This window comes from Ambystoma mexicanum, chromosome 4p (assembly GCF_040938575.1).
Source record: "Ambystoma mexicanum isolate Mex_15411 chromosome 4p, UKY_AmexF1_1, whole genome shotgun sequence".
Lineage (NCBI taxonomy): Eukaryota > Metazoa > Chordata > Amphibia > Caudata > Ambystomatidae > Ambystoma > Ambystoma mexicanum.
This window is the reverse complement of record NC_090927.1, coordinates 598,046,100-598,066,477: the sequence shown is the minus strand read 5'-3', so window position 1 is coordinate 598,066,477 and position 20,378 is coordinate 598,046,100. Positions and strand designations below refer to the sequence as shown.

Below are 20,378 nucleotides of genomic sequence, written 5' to 3'. Positions count from 1 at the left end.
GGGGGAGCTACATCCAGGAGCTGCTTTTCCATTTGAATAAGACACCATCCCTGATTTGCTAGACCCTGAGCCAGGACATCTAACTTTAAACTTGTCCTTGCCGAGCACCTCCTTCTCTGAAAACATTTGGGCAGTCAAGGCAGGTGTGTATCTGTGTCTGGCCTTAATTAATGTACACTGTTCTCTAATTATAAGTCATGTTTGAGGAGACCACATTTTGAATTATTCTGCTCAGCTTTTATTTTAGCTTCTGGAGACTTAGTCGAGCTATTCCTCAAATAATATTAAGCTTTTAATTAGCCGGCACCTGTCACTAAAAAGTTGTTTTGTTATTTACTTAATCTAATAGAAATATCTCTTTCTCTTGGGATCTTATTATCTTCTGCTCTTCTGTGTAGCTATCCAAACCTCCCTTTTCTACAATAACCTTGGAAAGGAGCCATGTAGCCACTGTCTGGCCTGAACAGTTCTGTAGTTCAGCTAATTCAACAAATTGAATCACCCTGCAGCTTCGAGCTGTCTTTGGGTTTTCCATTCACTCCCATGTAGTTTTGCCATCCATGTTATGCAATATGGCCACTCTTTACCCTTGCATTTGTACCTCAAGCAAGCTTTATAGGGGTTCTCGTGTGTCTTGCGTTACAGCATGTACATTGGTTGTGATATGTTTCTATTGTCTATTGAATACAGGTAACATTCTTCATGTCTAAATGAACCTTTGACCTCATGTCTGTGTATCTTAATGGTGAGTGCATGTCTGCTTCATGTCTAGTGCGTCTACATGTATCAGCTTGCCAGTGATGTCACTTGTTCTTATCATCTTTTGGTTAAACCATGATTCATCTTGAGTTTTTAGGTTCATCTCTTCCTTGATAGTTCCAGCATACAGTCGGTAGGGTTGCCTTAATGAATAGCGTCTCTCACGCTTGTAGGATTTAGGAGGGGAGGGGAAGGGGCTAACGCCATAAATAATGTACTCCTCTCAATTCTATGATATGGAGGTGGGGGATGGATGGACGTCATGAATGACATATTCATCTGTACTGTTTATTAATTAATTATTATTATTGTTATGGTATTTATTGAGTGGGGACCTAGCTTCGAGACGCAACGGATCCCTTTACAGTGGTATAGAACAGTGCAGATGCATAATGGGGTGCTTTCCAGAGGTAACAGCTGAATCTTTATACAGCAGGATGAAGGATACACAGGGGCACAGAGGAGAGGTACAACTGTACCTAGGGGTGGGGAAGAGAGGAGCGGGTCCAGTCTGGTGAGGAAGGTGGTGTGAGGGGCGATGTGAAAGCCCAGGTGTTGAGGAGGTAAGACTCTTTGAAGAGTTGGGCCTTGATTTGGGAGTTTACGGGCAAGTCTGATGCTGAAGGGGAGGAGGTCCCATAGTCTTGGGGCGTGGACAGAAAAGGCTTGATGTCTGGTCCTTTTCTTTGTGCAGCAGTTGATTTCAAGTCTGCACGCGCCCTGGCTTCTGGTGGTTCACTGTCTGCAGAAAATCCTGAGATTCTCTGCATGGTAGCTTGGTGACTTGTGGGTGACTGCCTTATAGATGATTCAGCAAGACTTGAATGTGATTTGTGCATGCGTATGCAGCCATATATAGGACACTTCTCAGGGGCATAAGGGAGGATGATGGGAGGCTTTCTAGGAGTGCATTGCCCCATCCATGTTGGATAGGATCAGTGTTTGAACTGTAGATCTAAAGCTGTCCGCAGAAAGGAAGGGCTTGACTTTCTGCCACAGGGAGAGCTGATACCAAGCTGTCTGAGTTTCATTTGCTATGTCTGTCTTGAAGCAGAGGTGTTTGTCGATGTGGAACCTGAGGGACTTGGCGCAGGAGGTGAGCTGGGTGTGACACTCTCAGAGTTCATGGTTGATAGTCATGTCTGTATAACCTGGGTGTCAGTGTTGTTGGTGTGGAGTAGGAATTTGGTCTTGGAGGGGTTCAGCTTCAAGTATGCACTAATCATCGAAGACTGGATCAGCGAGAGGCATGTTTTTAGTCTACGGATATCCTTAATGGAGTCGATCTTGAGGTATAGCTGTGCCATGTTGGTGCGTTGTTGATGTTTTGGTGAATGTGGTTGTTGTGTGTGTATGTTCCAGCAGCTGCATGTATAGATTGAAGATCTCTGCGCACAGGAAGGAACCCTGCAGTACTGCACAGGTGACGGGTAGCATTGGTGATCTAGAGGAGTCCACCTGAACAAACTGCTGGCGGTTGGCGAGGTAGGAATTGAACCAGCGTAGGACAAGGTTGCTGATCCCCATGTGCTGAAGTACGGTGTCGCTAAGTACCTGGTGGTCTACTGTGTCGAAAGCAGCTGAGAGGTCAAATAGAAGCAGAAGGCAGGGGTGGCCATCCTCAAAGATTTTGAGGTGTTGTGCAAGGTGCTGTGTGATATACGCTAACTCCAAAGCTCCACAGAATTTCACCCAACGCTATAATGTGGAGGGCATACCACATAAGGGTTAACACTAAACTACTCATATTCTAACGTCAGGACATGGATATCGCTATTGGATGCAGTTCCTGGGGGTGGACCAGTGGGGGAGGATCACCTGGGTGATGAGTCTTCAAGGAGTGTAAGTGGGACACTGAGGGTTGAGATGTGGTATCCCTTTCCATGTAACACCTTTTCCCCATCTTACCCAGTAGGATATTGAGAAGCTTTACCCCCCCTGTTCCCACATGAACACTTGCTTACACTATAACAGACAATGTACTAACACTAGAGCCGATTACCTGACATGTCCCAACACACTGCTCAGTCAGAGCCAGGCAATTGACAATAATCACGCACACCTGATGGCCCTTTACCTCAAAAGGTGGAGCATGAAAGTACACTTCCAGCAAGGCCGAACGCATGAGGAGACAGCTACACAAAACCGGCTGTTCAAGAAAGGCAGTGAGACCTGGAAGGACGATGAATGGGGAGTTGCCTTTGACCTTTTCAACTCCGACCCGTGAAGCCTCCGAGAAGGAAACCATAAAACTGGGAGTGGCAGCTGGCGTGCGAAACAGCAGGCGATAATGGTACATGGGGGCCTACCCCATTGATAACGCAGGTGGAGAGGCAATCTGGCTACCGTGCTACTATCCTTGACTCCAGAGAAAAGAGGAGCCAACGGTTTCAGCACAGCTGGTGAGTCAGAGGAAGCTGATAGCAAGCCAAACTGTGTTGAGCCCAAGTTTGCAAGTAGTAACATTTTTGAACGCAGGGAAATTTCAAGACAAAGAACTTGTGTGTGTATGAACTTTAAAGAAGGCTCAGTTGAGGTCCAGGTGCAGAGGGGTCTGGTGTCCCTTCGGTGCTCCTTTGTTAGACTCTGACCGGGACCTGTTTGTGAAACTGCAAGAACCAGAAGGTCCTAGGAAAGGGTGGCGTAAGGCGTCAGAGTGGTCCTACAAGGGTCACGTCAAATCCCTTGTACAATCGAAAGTCTCTGACCCATTGCCAGAGGAAATCTAGAGGAAGGGAACCCTGCTTTCCGATAAGTTTACGAACTGAGAAATAAGGCAAGTGTGAACCCGATAGAGGGATGCTGAGAGGAAGCTCGGACAAGGGAACTAATGCTTTCTGATGAAATTGAGTAAAACATGAACTGTGTTAAAAATACATGAGCTGTGTTAAAGAAGGCCATAGTAAACCTGGCAGAGGTCGGCCCGACTTGCAACGAGGATCCGAGCATGGTGGAGGGAGATCCAAGTGGCGAAGAGCAATCACCCAGGATACAAGAGTACCGAAGGAAAACATTTTCTTTTGGTCTGTTACTTTGAATTAACCCGCCTTCAAAGGCAAGAGACTTTAGCAGGGAAGAGACTTAGCCTCTGAAGGTTTTAATATCATTGAACTGGAACTGTGAACTTCATGCTGACGAGGCCAAGGAGTGTGCTGTGCTTGAGAGTCTCGGCTTGTCCCTTGCTTTGAACGTGGGGAAGGGAGACCCAACCATACCACCCTGACTTATCATTTTGTGAACACTTCTTTATTTTCTGGTGAACATTATCCCACACTCTTTTTTGTAACTAGTAGTACGGATTGGCAATAGTTTTTATGTTTTAGTAAATGCCCTTTTTATTTGACAAGATGCCACTAGAACTGACTCATTATTATTTGATGGTCGTAGCTTGCTCACATCTTAGATTTAGGTTTAGATTAGGCATTTATCTATCCCATTAGAAAGTTCAATTACCACCCTTGAACTGTGATCACGTATGTCTGTCTTTACTGTTGGCAAAATGTGTTCCCTATACACCTTTTTGGTTGTTAGTTCATACATGCCCAGAATCCTTTAAAGGTTAGAGTGCACCCCTTTTGTGATTAAACCAGAAAAAATGAAGCCATGGTGGACATTATCCAGTGAATTTTTTTGAATGTTTTTTTTGTAATTTTATGTTTTTTTTGTTTTGCTAGTAAAAAAAAGTGTCAATAAAAAAACAGGGGTTTGGTGGTAACCCCCCCATTTCAAAAATAAAATTTAAAAAAACTTTTGAAAAAAAAGAATTTCGGCAATGTTGTGTCGACAAAATGGCATTTTGAAAATATGGCGTTCCAAAATGTCACTATGAACCATGGTGGACATATCCACAGAATAGGGTACATGACACCCCCTTCTTTAAATTCTGACAAGCCAAAGCAGGGATAAAAACGTAATATCAAGAAAAATTATGACATATTTTAGTTGGGTATTTATTTAGGGTGCCCCTGACTTCTGGACACATCAGATGGGGTTGGCGGCACACGTAAGGTGGCTTTAGAGAGAAACAGTCATTACAACATAGATAGGAATCGCAACCCATCCATGGTAAAGCCACAATAAAGCTGGTTTTATGTGAAAATCGGATTCCTAGAATAATTTGTGGGCTTGAAATATGTGTGCACTGAGTTCAGAGAATAGAGAAGAGTACAGGTTTACTTTGCTTCCTGGAAGTTGTCAAATTCCCAGAATCCGATTTGTGCAAATAAATCACGCTTCATCCAAAAGTCCACATTCTACCACATGGCCATTTCTCTTTTCGAGAGGCTCTTTCTCTCATCAGGCTGTTATCTTCACATGAGGCGTATATTGTCATTCTAAGTTCAATCTCATGTTGTCTACAAGCTAACACACACTGTCCAGAGTACCAAACCCTTTCTCTTTGCATCATTTATACACTTTCCATTGCGGTCTGAGCACCCCTTCCCTGAATCAGTCTCATCTCACATGACATTGTCTAATCCGAGACCCACTGAACCACACGTGGCAACTGTGGAGCAACATAATAATATTCAAAAGAGGGTTTGCCTAGTACTCCACTCACTCGTAGTAGTTAAATATTCATTAAGCTAATCATGATTTTCTTTTCGGCCCACAAAAAGGAGGAGAGTAACCAATCATTTGCCTAAAAAAAGTAAGGGGACCATTTCTGAAATAGACTGAAGAGCAAATAAGAGCCTAGGCAGAAGCAGGGACATCATTTCACCGAAATGCCATGCGTAGCAGAAGTGACATCACATGTCCCTTCCACGCTCCCTAGTGACATCATGAGAAGTGATGACACATGACTTCCAGATGCATCTTACACCTGTATTTCTACATGCTCTCATTTCAACCAGATATAAGAACTGAGGCACAGAGGGAGGTGAGATTTGCCCTCAGTCACGCATTTGTGGAATTACATTTTGCAGATTCGCTATGGAGCCTATATGTAAAACATACATAACGCAGTTCTTGTAACAGGGAAACCGAAATCTCTAACGCAGGCTACAGTTAGTGTATGAAACCTGTATAGATCAACGGGCACAAAAGTGCTCGTTAACTGTAGCATTGATGTGTTAAACAAGCCAAAAAAGCACTGACCTGGGGAGACGTGCACTGCCTGTTTAACCAGGAGCAAACTGCTGCACGAGCAAGGCCTGAAAATGAAATCATTGACAAGAATTTAGTATCAGCAAAATTCCTTGGTTTTAAATGTATCTGTGAGTCAGCTACCACTACGTTAGAAGAAACCTATAGTGTGGGTGTACGCTGAGGCCATCTGTCTCCATGTGCATTTATCTTTAAGTTATGTGACAAGCCACCACATGCTGTCCGCCACAACCCAGAGCCGAATATAACACCTTAATGTCCTAGGCTTTGATACATGACTCTTCATGAAACGTTATTAACAGGATGAGGTGTGGGAGGGGAGCTGCACTTCCCTCAAGAGTGGGGTTCAATGCATCTACAATTTTCAGAGCTCTCTGTGCGAGGTGTGTTATTCAATGACGTTTAAAGAAAAACAAAGAAACTCAGCATCCCTGAAGATTGATGAAGTCATGAAAACGTGCGTTAGGAGGAGAAGCTAAAGACTGATAACAGAGCACCTGCCTTCACATCTTTAAACAGTGTTATTCAATGACACCCCCGTGCCCCAGAACTGGCCCTTGAATGAAGCTTCCCCAAAACCCTTTGCAAAGAGGTGTTTCAGTGGGGAGGGGTGGGTCACTCCATAGCCCCCTCACTTATGAGACGTTGTATCCAATGCTTAATTTCTTAAACAGTGTTGCACGAGAGCAGGGTTCTGGTCGAGTTTGCGGCCCTTCTCAACCATTCACATCATACTTGAATGCATTCAAGGTGAGCAGAGCCCAATCATTGATGTAGCACATAGTTTGGAGGCCCCCCTGTCAGCCATGCTGAGGCCTCCCCCAAGCTCCTCAACAAAGCACAAGGCACGCCACACCCCGGGCCGGCCCAATCCACCACATGTCCGCAATGTTCATGATCATTGTAACCATATTTTTTGTAGTGTACTTAGGAACAATGCTATGTGATACCCCTTCCTGTTTTGTCAAGGGGTGAAAGGTTGTGTTCCATCACTTCCTGTGATGTCACTTCAGGGTGGGGTCACATGCCATCACTTCCTGTGATGTCATCAGAGGTCATGGGTTGGGTAATGTCACTTCCGCTACCCCTGGCATTTTGGTGAAATTATGAGGTATTGCTACTGTATACATTAAGCATCGTTTGAGGTGAACATATGTACAGTTAATTGCGGCCAATTATGAACTATGTTATTCTATTCAAAAACATGTTTTTATGGGGAGGACATCAACGTTTTTGGGGAAGGCAATTGAAACACGTTTTCTCTCATCAAATGCAAGCAAAGCATTTCGATTACACGCATCAGTTTGTCAGGTCAGCAACACGTGTACAACTTTAAATCAAGTTTCATAAGTCTTGTTTCTGTCTCTTTCCAAAGTCGGCCTTTACTCTAGTTTTGTTAATCTCTGTATTCATATTATAATATCCGTGTATGTCTTCTAGCCTCATGCATTGTTAATGGTATATGCTGTTGTTATAGTCTTGCTGTTTTGACTGTTGGTCTACATGCATTTCTGTTTTTGATTTCTATGTAGGTACGTGTCCTGTGCCTTGGGATGTCCTTACGAAGGGGCCATTTTACCAGATAAAGTGGCAGACGTAAGAGTACTTCGTATTTTTGTAACATCATTTGATTTCCAAGTATTTGTGTTGCGCATATTTTAAATCGTGCGATTTATACTTATTCTAAACAAAACCAAAAGAAATAGCGCCTTTATCAGATCGAACCCATAGTGGTTAAATTAAAGTGATACATTCATTATTAATTGCTTTTATGAGGGTGGTTTCATACGCTGTGATTCTCGCATATTCCTTACATTGAAATAGCGGTAGAGAGCAGTGCCAGTGTATATGACCAGGACACACAATACTGTGTAGAGCGTGGGGAGCAGGGGCTATTACTGTGAAGCTCTTAGTTGCTGCATTAGGTTTACCTTGATTGATGTCGTTGTCCCTGGCCACGAGGCTGCCTGATGTAGCGGCATTACTCATGTAGTCATCAGAAATGTCATGCATGTTCTCATTTGTGATGGCATACCTTGACTGTGATGCCATCAGAATTCACTTGCAGTTGGAGATGGAGTTTGTAAATGAGTTTGAATCTCTATTATATATCAAATATTAAGCATATTATTTTGAAATGTAATTTGTAGCTTACCTTTAATATATGACATCTACACTGGTGAGTTTATGTGTTTATGTGTAATCATACTTTATTAAGTTAAGATGTGTTATTTATTAGAAAACATATGTGCCTGTAACTGTTTATTACACATTGTGAAAATATAAAAAAACATTCTGCAATATATAAGCGATAATACCTGAGATGATGAGCTTTGCCAGACAGTAACAGAACCTTATTTGCAAGGTTCCCATCGATGCTACCAAATTAAAAACTACAACACATGTTACCCATGGAAATATCGAAAGTGACCACATGGAGTCCCATCTCCATTTCCATGGCTGGTGATCTGTAGGATGCCCCAAGGAAGCATAAGTGAGTGTTGTGGTTAGGGGGCAGGTAAATGCAGGACTATGAGGCAGCTGTAGAAAGTGAGGAAGGCTGAGTCAGGGGATTGATGACATGCACAACTGCTACTGCTCTGAGGGCTTGGAATGTGGCCCAGTACTAGTGGGTAAGGCCCACAGTCGGAGGCCTCTCCTTGGTTGTCTGCACAAACTCTGGCACGTGTACTACACTTATCACTATTGCTACATTAAAGAAAATGCAGCACAATGCCATATACTGCAATCTACACAGATAATGTCGCATGCTAACATCATAGCTCTAATATCTTCAGATGACATTGTTACCACATTTGCTTTATAACCTTAAACATGAACCGCATATCCACCAACAATGAAAGGCCAATGGAATCGACCAAGAAAGGGAGGCATAAACAGGCCAATGTATTATATCTGTGCCTAACCACTTTGCGAATTAAAACCCATTAAAACCACTTTGTGCTGGCTTTCATAAGCAATGCAAAAGTGATTCTGGGGCTTTAACTTGCACTAATTAAATCTTCACTTGTGTTGCCTAAACCACCTGCTAGCAGGAGGAAACGTAACCCCAAGAGAAGCCTTCTCGTAAACACGTGTCCTGCTTTTAATAGCACCTCGACATACTGCTTGGGGTGCTAATAGTCTGTTTGAGAAAAAAATAAGTAACATTCCCTTTGTTGAAGAGCAAGTGGGGAGATGCACTACTTCATCATAAAGAAGATGGACAACTCTTAAGGTATCTGCCCTGGACACAATCATGGCTTGGGACAGAGTACCTTATAACTCTCCATGGCAGCTCGGAGGGGGTGGGAGGCATTATTGTGGTGAGATGTTGTAAGCGATATTCAATCAACACTACAGCTAAGTCAATGCCTAGTCTGGGATGCTGAGGAAAACCCTTGATGTATTTGTATATCCAGTTCAGTACTCTGGATGACAACCCTTGTATAACACCCCCCTCTTGAATCCCCATGACCCCACTGAGCCAAGAAGTAGGTTTGTTTTGCAAATTAAAAGGATTATTTGAAAATTTAAACAACATATATATATATATCACACTTCTATAAATAAATAGATAATGGATATTACACTTGTGAATATGAGCAGTAGTCAGCAAGAGGTAATTTATGAATAGGAACAGAAGAATAAGGTGGGAAAGAATGCTTTATATGGTTCAAGGAAAGGCAAGGTGGAATAAAATGCAGTACAGAAATAACTTGTTATGATTTTAGCAAAAGGTAATATGATCACTTTTTCTTTTGACAATTCACTCCCCCCTCTGCAATACAAGAAATGGAAGGAGAGCACACAGTTTTCAAGAATCCCAACAAATCACACTTTATAATGCAATACACAGTTCCAGTTCTCCCAGCAAGCTTAGGGAAAACAGGGATGAGTTTTAAACACAGGCGAATTACTTTACTGTGGTTTGCAAGGAAGTGAAAAGGTGCTAAAATTGCTTTTAATTCCCTCTAGAGGTTCAGGGTAGGTGAAGGCTACTTTATATTAGTTCAGGCTCACTTTAACAATACTCTATGAATGATTAGCAGATTGCAAACGAATTTTAGCAAAGAGAAGCAAAAAGCTGATGATTTCTACAGATGAAGAAATCGGGCCAAATCGCAAATCGCGGTAAATTTCGCGAGTGCGTGTCTCGTGATTATGGAACAATATAGGGAGAAGGAAGTCGGTTCTAGGTTCGTTGGAAAGCCTAGATTCTAAGCTTTCAGATGTTAAATCTCGTTCCTAGCACAAACGGTTCCGGAGATACGGATGATTTAATAAAGGTAGATTTTCAGATTTAAAGTAAAACTCAAAATGACAGGTGACAGCTTGCAGCTGCAGAATTGACAGGTGACAGTTGTGCAGCTTTAAAAATGACAGATGACACGATTTCTAGGAGGCTGTTCTAATTAGGTTAAAATAGCTTGAATTAGATTATTTTAACTAAGAGATTGGGTTCTGCACAGTTCTGGCGGATACTCACTCCTAATTTTGAAATGAATGGGCCTCGTCACGGATCTGGTCAAATGGACTGGACTTCGGTTTTCTCTGCTCGGCGGGTCAATCAGGCACCGGTTCTGCTCACAGCGGTCTGGGTCTCTCTGGAACTCTGGTCTGGTCTCTGGCAATTGTTCTTGGCAAAGAATTGAAACAGCTCGCCCGGCTGTGGAATAGTTTGCAAATGATTTTAAGGATGCTGAGGCCTGCTGAGAAGAGTTCTCAGTTTGTGGGTTTAGGCCGTTGCTTTAAGTTCTTAAGTAAAGTTCTGGTCTTTGGAGTTTGATGGATGTGAAGTCTGGAGTCTCCCGGCAGAGCGTCCCGCAGAAAATGGAATTGAATTTTTCTACCTGTCCCAGTAGTCTCTTTTTATGTGTTTTGGAAAGTGGGTGGAGAGGCTAGCATCCCTAAGCCTGCCCCTCTCTTGATTTGATAGGTAAATAGATTCTTTGGTCCCTGATTTGGGAAGGGATAGTGTGTCAGAGTGATGTCATTTTTATGACCTGCAGAAATGACACTCCCCTGGTCAATGTGCACACAAATTTATTCCTGATCCAAATACATATTTCCCAGGTACACAGTTGTTTGACATCACATACACACATCATATATTACTAAAGATAGTCCCTGTCCTGACTCTGGCATTTCTAGGAGCTTGCATTCAAAAATGGCAAATTATTTTCGATTTTAGTGGGTTTTGCAACATTGGTTTTTCATCAAAAATTATACAAAGGTACATTTCCCTTCCACATATATCCCAGTAACTTTCCATGTCTCTAGCTTAAACACATTGTCTACAATATTCATAATTAGCAGGGTTTTGCCCCAGAACATGGTACAAATTGGAGTTTGGACTCAAATCGTGAGGGCATTTTTCAAACTAAGACTCTCAAAGTTGTACATTCCTGTCATTTGGTTACAATAAATTATCACTGTTTCTATAAAATATATATTTGTTGCAATTCAACCCCCTAAGTGTTTGGGTCCGCCTCCAGAAGTCTGGGTGGGTCAGTGATCACATGTCTCTCCTTGCTGGCAGAGGGCTGTTGACAGGAAACACTCAAAATTAACATACCCCATTCAACAGAAAGAGCCTTTTCTGTGGGCTCCAGCAGGCTGCCTGGAAGTCTCTACTCAATCAATGAACAGGGTCATGTGATATCCTGCCTCCTAGTGTGGGAATCTCTGAGGTGTTAAGGTTTTCCAGCCTCTTGGCCTCTGGGAACAGCAGGTGGCTAGATTTTCAATTAACCAACAAGCTTTGAAGTCCCTGCCCCTCTTGCAACTCCTAAATACAGTTTCCCTGTCAGAGTTTAGACCGCTAGCGCCACCTTGGGGAATTTGTCGGTATTGCATCCATTTTTGAGTTGTCTTGAATTACTGCATTTCAATAGAGTGGTCTTTTGCTTGATAGTATAGGACCCTTGCTTAACATTGTTTTGATGGCATCCTTACAGTAGAGTGGTGATGTGGAACCCCCCACAAGAAGGTTGTATCTTTGGAGTGGTCTTGTGCCAACTGCGCAGTTCTCCTATTCTGGCGTGAATGTGGGCGGCGATAGCTCATCCCCACATCCACCCAGTCTATTGATTTAGTTTATTCTGGGATAGAATAATGGGCGGCGACAGCTCATCCCCACATCTACCCAGTCTATTGATTCAACATGGGTCAAAACCCTTGGCAAATCCCCCGCCTGACTGCGCTTTGATTCAAGTCGAGGGGAAGTCGGGTGCCAAGGAGGTTTTGAGCCCTTGCGCTGGTATGTCCGCATTATCTTCTTCCAATTCCGCAAATGGCACAGTTGAGCATCTTTTCCTCCATCCGGTTGGATCGATCGGTTCTCCTTGCTGGTCCTGATGGGAGGATTGGGTGGTACCACGGGCCCCTCGGATCTTCGCTCCCGGTCTCCGGATCGTCCTCCTTGGCCAGTCTCCAGGTTTTCTTTCTCCTAGAATGACAAAGGAAAGCGGCAATACCTATTCGTAGACATTTCTTCCCCACCATTGATATAGTGGGGTGGCATATACATTTTATAGTCAAAACATTTGCGTTCTTATTTTAACAATAAACAAGATACAATCATAAGACATTTTTTTTTTCCAAATCATAATATTTTAGAGATTATATGTGGGATATTTTAGGGTTGGAATTGAATTACTCTGGAGCGGTCCCCTCTGGTATTGCAGAGGACTCCTCCAGTTGTTGCAGAGTGTGCCTGGGATGGCAACACTTTAGCTGATTTATATGTACCCACTTGTCTTCCCCCTCTGCCGAGCTACCTTTGGGGATGCGGATCTTGTACGCTACAGGGGAGATCTTGTCTATAATTTCAAACGGTCCCTTCCATGTAGGCAAACATTTTCGCTGTTTGGCCTGGTTCCTTTGGAAATTGTATAGATAGACCCGGTCCCCCACAGTATATTCCTTCCCGGTGGTCTTCAGGTCGTAGTGGGTTTTCATGCTCTCGGCTGATCTTTCTAGATTCCGCTGAGCATAGGCAAAAGCATGCTGAAGATGTTTCCTTAAATTCTCCACATATTCATGAGTTGTGGAGGCATTTATCAACGTTTGCTCTTGGGTTCTGTAGAGCAAATGCTGGGGAAGCACCATCTTGCGTCCGGTCATCAACTCAAATGGTGACATTTTAGTTGCAGATGAAGGGGTAGATCGGATGGCCATTAGGACCAGAGGTAATCGGATATCCCAACTTGGCCCAGAATCTGCCACAAACTTTTTTAATATGCTCACAATGGTTCGGTTGTATCTCTCTACAGCCCCAGAAGAAGCTGGCGGGTAAGCAATATGTAGCTTTCTTTTGACCCCCAGTATCTCCCACATCTTTGTCATTACTTCACTGGTGAAGTGGCTACCTCTGTCTGACTCAATCCTTTGAGGTAGACCAAAACGGGAAAAGATGTGGTTAATCATCAGGGCAGCTGCTGTTTCTGCCTTGCAATTTGGGGCTGGAAGACATTCCACCCACTTGGTAAACAAGCATGTAATGGTCAACATGAACTTGTTTCCTCTAGATGAGCGGATTACAGGGCCTACAAAGTCGATTTGCAAATCTGACCATGGCAGTGTCATCCCCCTCTTTTGGAGAGGCGCACGGTGTGTGAGGGATGATGGTTGAAATTGTGCACACACAAGACACCCCTTCAAGTATTGGTCGAGGTCCTGCCCCATGTGTGGCCAGTATGCAACCTCTCTTAAGATTTCCAGTGTTGTGTGAAACCCCGTATGACCGGCGGTGGCCGCATTATGGGCGTGACTTAACATCAGGCATCGGAATGAGGTAGGGACCACCCACTGGTCATGGCTAGCTTGGGATTTCCTTACCAACAAACCGTCTTGGATTCAGAACCTCATCAACACTCTTAGGTCCTCTTTCCCAATGTAATCAGTATCCGTCAGGGGAAAGTTCTCAGGGTCCTCAAGGTGTTGGTAAAACTTACCAATAATTGGATCCCCGTTCTGAGCTGTAATTAAATCAGCATCAGGGGTCTCCTTACTCCATTGTGAAGTTGAAAGATCATTGTGAGCATTGGTCTGGGACCTAGTGAGGGCAGTGACCTGGATTTCCCCCAACAGGGACTCTATTTCTATTAGATCCCCTTGGATGGCCCCGGTTTTGGCCAGCTGATTAGCTAAGTCATTTCCAGTTTTGTCTGGTCCCTCTACTTTGGAATGACCCTTGATCTTTTTCCAGTAGATGGTCATCCCATTCGATGTGACCAGATCATCAATATTTTGGATTAGCTTCCCATGTTTCAGGGGTTTGTTATTAGCACATAACATGCCTCTGGTTTTCCAATTTACCAGGTGCTCCACGAACCCGTTCCGTACATAATCCGAATCTGTGATTATGACCAGTTCGTGGAGTTGATGTTGGACAGCAGTGAGGATGGCCTGATGCACAGCCATCAATTCTGCCACCTGACTACTTCGGGGACCAATTTTGTATCCAGCGGAGGGTTTTGGGGACTCATTCACCCATGCATTCCCTACTCCGGCCACCAGTTCTTTCTCCCCGTTGTTGTCAACATGGTACGAGCATCCATCCACATAGACAGTGGGCATTCCCTCACACTTGTCTTCTTCAAAGACTTTGTGTGGGGAATTGAGGTATGCCTCCATGTTGTCCTTGATTTTTAGAATTTCGTCCTCGAGACAGTTTTCTCTGGCACAATCATGCAAGTCAGCCAGACCCTGTGCGAGGGGACTCTTCTTGTTTTGGCCATATCTGACCTCCACAGGAAAGCCTTGCATTGACAGAATCCAGGAAGTAATTCGGGAATTACTCACTTTTCCGGCCCGGATTCTGTCACTTTGGAGATATTGCAGAGGCTGGTGTGGAGTCTCCACTATGAGGTGTTCCCCCTGGATAAACGGGCGGTAATTCTTCAATGCCCACACCGTTGCCAGGAGTGCCTTCTCACAATCGTTGAATTTTTCCTCCACAGAGGATAAAGTTTTGCTCGCATAGGAGATTACTTTATTGACCTTGTCATGCTTTTGGTATAATACTGCCGTCAAGCACGTATTAGAGAACCCTGTCTCCAGGAAGAACTCCTTGTTTCTGACAGGGTAAGCTAGGCAAGGCGCTTGTGAGAGGCTTCTCTTGAGTTGTCTTACTGCCTCGGATTGTTCTGGACCCCATTCCCACTTGACCCCCCCCTTCAAGAGATGAATCAGGGGTCTGGTGATCTCTGTGTAGCCCTCAATGAACTTTCTGCTGTAATTAGTCAGTCCAAGGCGGCTCCTTAGTTCCCGCAGAGTTGTGGGATCCTTCAGTTTCTGGAGTGCTTCCACTTTCTTCTCCTGGGGACAGAGACCCTGAGGAGTAATCTCATGCCCCAAGAAATTAACAAGGGTTCTACACCACTGTGCTTTCTGAAAGGAAAGTTTTGCTGCGGCGGCCCTCAACTGCGTCAGAACATAACGGATCTCCGCTATGTGTTCCTCCACAGATGAACTTTTGATGAGGACATCATCTACATAAGCCAGGTTACCCCTCGCACCCAGGTGGGGCATGGCCTTATGTAGGAAAATGTTGAATTCATTGCCGGAGTTGAGGTATCCGAAGGGATTCTGGGTCCATGTGTACTGCTGTCCCCCAAAGGTAAAAGCCAGTTTGTATTGGTCCTCCCTAATGACAGGCACGGTCCAGTACCCATTGGTCAGGTCTATTGCAGTGAATACCTGTGACCCCTGGATCTGGGCCAGCCCTTGGTCAATGTAGGGCAGAGGCCATCGGGAAGTATGGACCCGTTTGTTGAGCTCCCTAAGGTCGGCACAGAGTCTCCACTGGCCGTTTGGCTTCAATATTCCCAACACCGGATTATTGAAAGTGCTGTGGACTGGACGGATTATTCCCCGGGACTCAAGGTTCTTAATTATTTCAGTAAGGGACTCCATGGATGCGAGAGGCAAGCAATATTGCTTCACACACACTGGAGTCATGCCAGGGTCCATGGGAATTGTTGTCATGTGGATGTCGGTGCAACCACAGTCATATGAGTCTACCGCAAAGAGATCTTGGAAATCCAAGAAAACCTGTTTCAACTTTTGCTTCTGTTCCAGAGTCACACAAGCATCAGCTAGGTTGACTCTCTCTTCCACCATCTGCCTGAAGCCTGGAAAGACTTCTGGTTTGGCTATCTCTGCGGCCTCCTCCAGCTGGGTGGAGAAGTCCCTGGTCAGAGTGCTGATTTGGACTGGAGTCTTCAGGTGGGAAAGGCAGCTCTCATGGACCTGGAAAATCACCTCATCGCTCCTGAAGTCACAAGTCACATCTTCCTTACCATAAGGGCAAGAAGTGTACACCAGGAAGTTCCCCCCATGCCGGGTGAAAATCCTGTCTGGTGTTGTATTGTCCTCACTGTCACTGTCAAAACAGTCCTTGGGGATTGGTCCTAACAGTTCATTTCCTAAATCAATGGAGAAATGTCGGTCATCAACCGCCATTCCAATAATGGTGCCTGCGGCTTGAGTAATACTCTTTAAGTCGCTGTTATCCACCTCTATTGGAATCGTGTCATGTTCTATGTTGACTAATGGAGTTGGGTTTACCCCCAACCCTTGCTGTTGGAGAGAAGCATTTAGATGTATATAAGCATCAGGGTTTTTCAATTTTTGTCCTCTTTTAACTTTCATTTCCAGGGAGAATTGTCGGGTCCTTTCTGGGATGGTGACTTCCTCTTTGATCTGAATTCCATTTGTCTAGCAGTTTGAATGTGGGAATGGCTGGATCTTTTGGGAGTTGGCGGAACATGGCTTCGCTGATGAAGCTCTTACCGTTGTTCACACACACTCGGGCGAGAACAGAGTCCTTCCCCTCATTTAACTGAACAGGGATGAACAACTGATCTTAACATTTTCTGAATATCAGCCAGGATCTGAGCTGATTTCACATCTTTCTGGACTATAGGAGTGGGAGTTTCTGATAGTGGATTAGTAAAGAATTTCAGGGTGTTTCCTTCCAGTGTGGAATACCACCTTAAACTGGAAGGAAGGTTGATTTTCAGAAATAGAGAGGACCCCCCATCACCAGTCTGTTGTCCTACTGCTATTACTGTCACGTCTGGAATTTGGTTGTTCTGGAAGTGAAATTCTACTTGGTCAGATTTTAGTTCAACCATGTGGCAGGTGCCATATAAACTAACATGGTTGACACTCTGTTTTGATTTTATTGGTCGGCTAGTCTGGGTCCAGAGGACCTTGTTTACACAATCTATTAGGGGTGACAACCTTCTCAGGAGGTCATTCCCTAGTAAACAAGGGGTGCCCTCTGGAGTCACTACTATGACCAGGTGTTTCACCTTGTGTCGCCCAATTTTGATGTCCAAATCTGCAGTCCCCTCGACAGGAATTTCCTTCCCGTCAAAGTTCTGCAGTTGCCCAGGAAGAGAGGTGAGAGGAATACGGTAATTCTCCCCCCTTCCTGCATTTAGTTCCTCAAAGGCCCTTTTGGACAGAAGGGTAGCTTGGGATCCAGTGTCCACCAGTGCCAAAATTGTACCCTGCCCCTGTACTTGTACCGGGGCATAGTATCTTCCCTCCTTCTCCTCAAGGGGGCACAGATAATGCACATTTTTGGACAACTGGTGGGCTAACTTTCTGGTTTTGGACATTGCTAGTGAAGAGATTTGGGCAGAATTCTGTGGAGAGCCTTGGGAATCTGAAAGAAAAAGTTGGCAACTGGAGATCAGAGCCATTGTGGGTTCCCCTGGTTCCGGTTCTGGGCCGCCCCCCCCTTTTTGGAGGCAGTCACCAGGATGGGTTTGAACCAGGGGATTTTGGTATTGTCGGTTCTGGGATGAGATGATGGGCGGCGGTAGCTCAGTCTCCACATCTCCACAGTCTGAATTGACATCCCTTGGGACCCATTTTTCCTTGGGAGGAGTTCCCCCATCTCTGAAGGAGAACATCATTTTCCCAGGATCTTCCTAGGATCCCTCTCAATCAAATTGGAAGACCTGTACCTCCTCCACAAAGTGGATCTGTTTGGGTCCTTTGTTTCTCCTACCCCCCCTCTGCTCCTTGGGAGGCAGGCTTTCAGGGGCAGGAGATTTTGTTTCCAGTTCCTGGTTTTCCAGGGGCTGTTTACAAGTTGGGAAAGAAGCTTCCTCCAAGGCTTTACACCCCCCTTCCCCTTGTGCCTCCTCCCTGGGAACCGGTGGGTTATCGGGGTGCTGCCCCGTCATTGTTCTGGAGCACCAGGTCCAGAGTTTGGGGCATTCTGCGGTGGCATGCTTGTGTGAGGGTTCTGTTGAGCCCTCAGTATGTGACCCAGATCCTGTGCCATATTTTGGACCTGGCGCTCAAGTTGTGAAACCCGCTAGGCTGATACGGGGCTCTATTTTCTCCCCTGGGCTGATCCCGGGAAGGGTAGCTATTTCTTCTCTGGTAATACCCCTGGTTGGGAAGATTTTGGTACCCCTCCACCCTTGGCCTCCCCTCTCCCGGATTAGGTTGTCTGGGCTCAGGGAATTGGGGAAAGAAGGATGGATGATTTTGGGGCTGGAAATTGGGTGGATACCTGGGGAAAAAGTCCTGCCCAGGATTTGGAGAATTTCTGCCCTCCTGTGGGAAGTTGGGAGGGAAGTTCCCTGGGTTAGGTGCTTGGCTGGACCCCCCCCTTGGGCTGGAGGAGTCCACACATAACCCAGGATTGGTCTGTTTCCCTTGTAGCGGGGACTTACATAGTCAGGGGAGCGGGGGGACCCCATTTGTGGGACTACCTCCTCGACTCCCTGTCTGTGACTGGCCGGAGGGCCTTCTGGGCTGTGAATTATTTGGTGCAGGCAGGTTTTTAGCCCCCCCATCTCCAAATCTAAAACGGGGGCAACCTTTACCTCTGCCACCTTGGCAGCAGCAGCAGCACAACATTGGCAAATTGTAGGCTGCCTTGCGAGCCTCTTGAGGATTTCTGTGCACAGAAAAATGTTTCAAGATGGCCGCCCTGTATGTGGACCACCTTGAATGGTTTTGATCCTCCAGCCCCGCAAAGAAACTGGAGTATTCTGGTGAGAAGGTCCACTTTACATATTGAATACAGCTTTGGCTGTCCTTCAAATGGAAAGTCTCCATCATTTGCTCATAGAGCTCCAAGTGTTCCCAAACAGAATACTTGGCGTTCTTATGATAAGGCGTGATGACACTCCTTATTGCCTTTATTTGTTTCAATGGGTCCTTAAGCAAGGCCCTTTTTGCCTTATTGGCCTTTTTGGTTCAGGTAACCCTGGTCCATTCATCCTCCGACTCAGAAGCGCTGCTCCCAGAGGTGCCCGTCTGATCTTCCAGGTTTTCCCGGATTCTGCGAGCCTGGGAATGGCTGGCAGAATGTGGGGACCTGGTCTCCTGTGTCCTGTGATGCTCAGAGGAGTATTCAGACCCCTCCTTGCTACCAGGATTTGCTGGGTATCCCCCCCACTGAACTAACTGGGCAGAGGTTTTCAGGATGCCCTTAGTGGGCCTACTCTCCTGGGGTTCCCCACTAAATTGCACTGTGCTTGGGTGCCCATACCCAGATGCCCGCCCATCCATTCCTGGGAGGTACTGGCCTATGAGCCCCATACTTCTAGCTGGATAGTAATCTACCATCCCCGTGGCCCTGGGCTCATGTGCGCGAGGGGACATGGGGGTGGCAGAGTCCAGGGACTGGGAGAGATGAAGGCCTCTGGTACTAGGGCTCCTGAGGTTATGCTCAGGAGTTTCTCTTTCCCAGCGAACCTCATCTCTATCTGCCCCTGCTCCCTGTTGCAATGCAAGAGCCTGCGCTTTTAGTTCCTCAGTTAAGGCCTTACTAGACTCTATCAGTCTCTTCTGCATGGCTACTTGTTGCTGGAGCCTATCATTGTGCGGACAGAGAGCCTCATTTTCTCTCTGTGCCTCCTGATTGGTCCTGGAGTACTGGGCCAGACTCTGCTGCAGGAGGGTTGCCTCCTCAGTCCCATCCCTACTGGCCGGCTGCTTTCTTGCCAGAGCCTCCTCCACCCTCCTGGTGTGATCTAGCAAGCCCTGAGCTCTTTTTGGAGGCCACTCAGCCCCTGGAGGGCCAAGTGATTTTCTTCAATTTTTCTTTTTAAATGGCAGACTTCCTGGCCTAAGGTATCCCTTTCCTGACCAAGAGCCTGCATTTGTGACGCCAGGTCGTCCCTCTGCCTTTGAAAGGCACCAGCTTTCTGGCGTTCTTCATCAAACTCTGCCTGGGTATCCAGGTCTTTCAAAATCAATTTATTGCTTTCCTCTTTCTCTCTGTCTAGTTGGATTTGCAGGGTGGCTACCTGCTCTGTGCATGCCCTGTTGAAATTGATCTGTTGCTCCAGCTTTTTCTGGCTCTGCAGTAAGGAGTCCAAACTGTCTTGGTGCTCCTTCTGCAAAGCCAGAATTCTGGTATCCTGGTCTGTCTTTTCCTGTTGCAGTATATCCATGTCCTCTTTTATTTTAATGATATACTGCCTACTATCATTTTGTGACTCCTGGCTCCTCTGCAGTCTCTGCTC

The 20,378-nt window shown here is 45.5% G+C and overlaps 1 protein-coding gene across 4 annotated transcripts in view; it reads left to right on the top strand.

Moving 5' to 3' along the window:
• Positions 1–20,378, top strand: part of HMGCLL1 (3-hydroxy-3-methylglutaryl-CoA lyase like 1) — a 696,896-nt gene that overhangs the window by 294,610 nt on the left and 381,908 nt on the right. For all 4 annotated transcript variants that reach the window (XM_069606147.1, XM_069606145.1, XM_069606144.1 and 1 more), the window contains exon 6: positions 7,401–7,464. In XM_069606147.1, the coding sequence (XP_069462248.1) occupies positions 7,401–7,464 (64 nt within the window). The remainder of the gene's footprint in view (positions 1–7,400; positions 7,465–20,378) is intronic.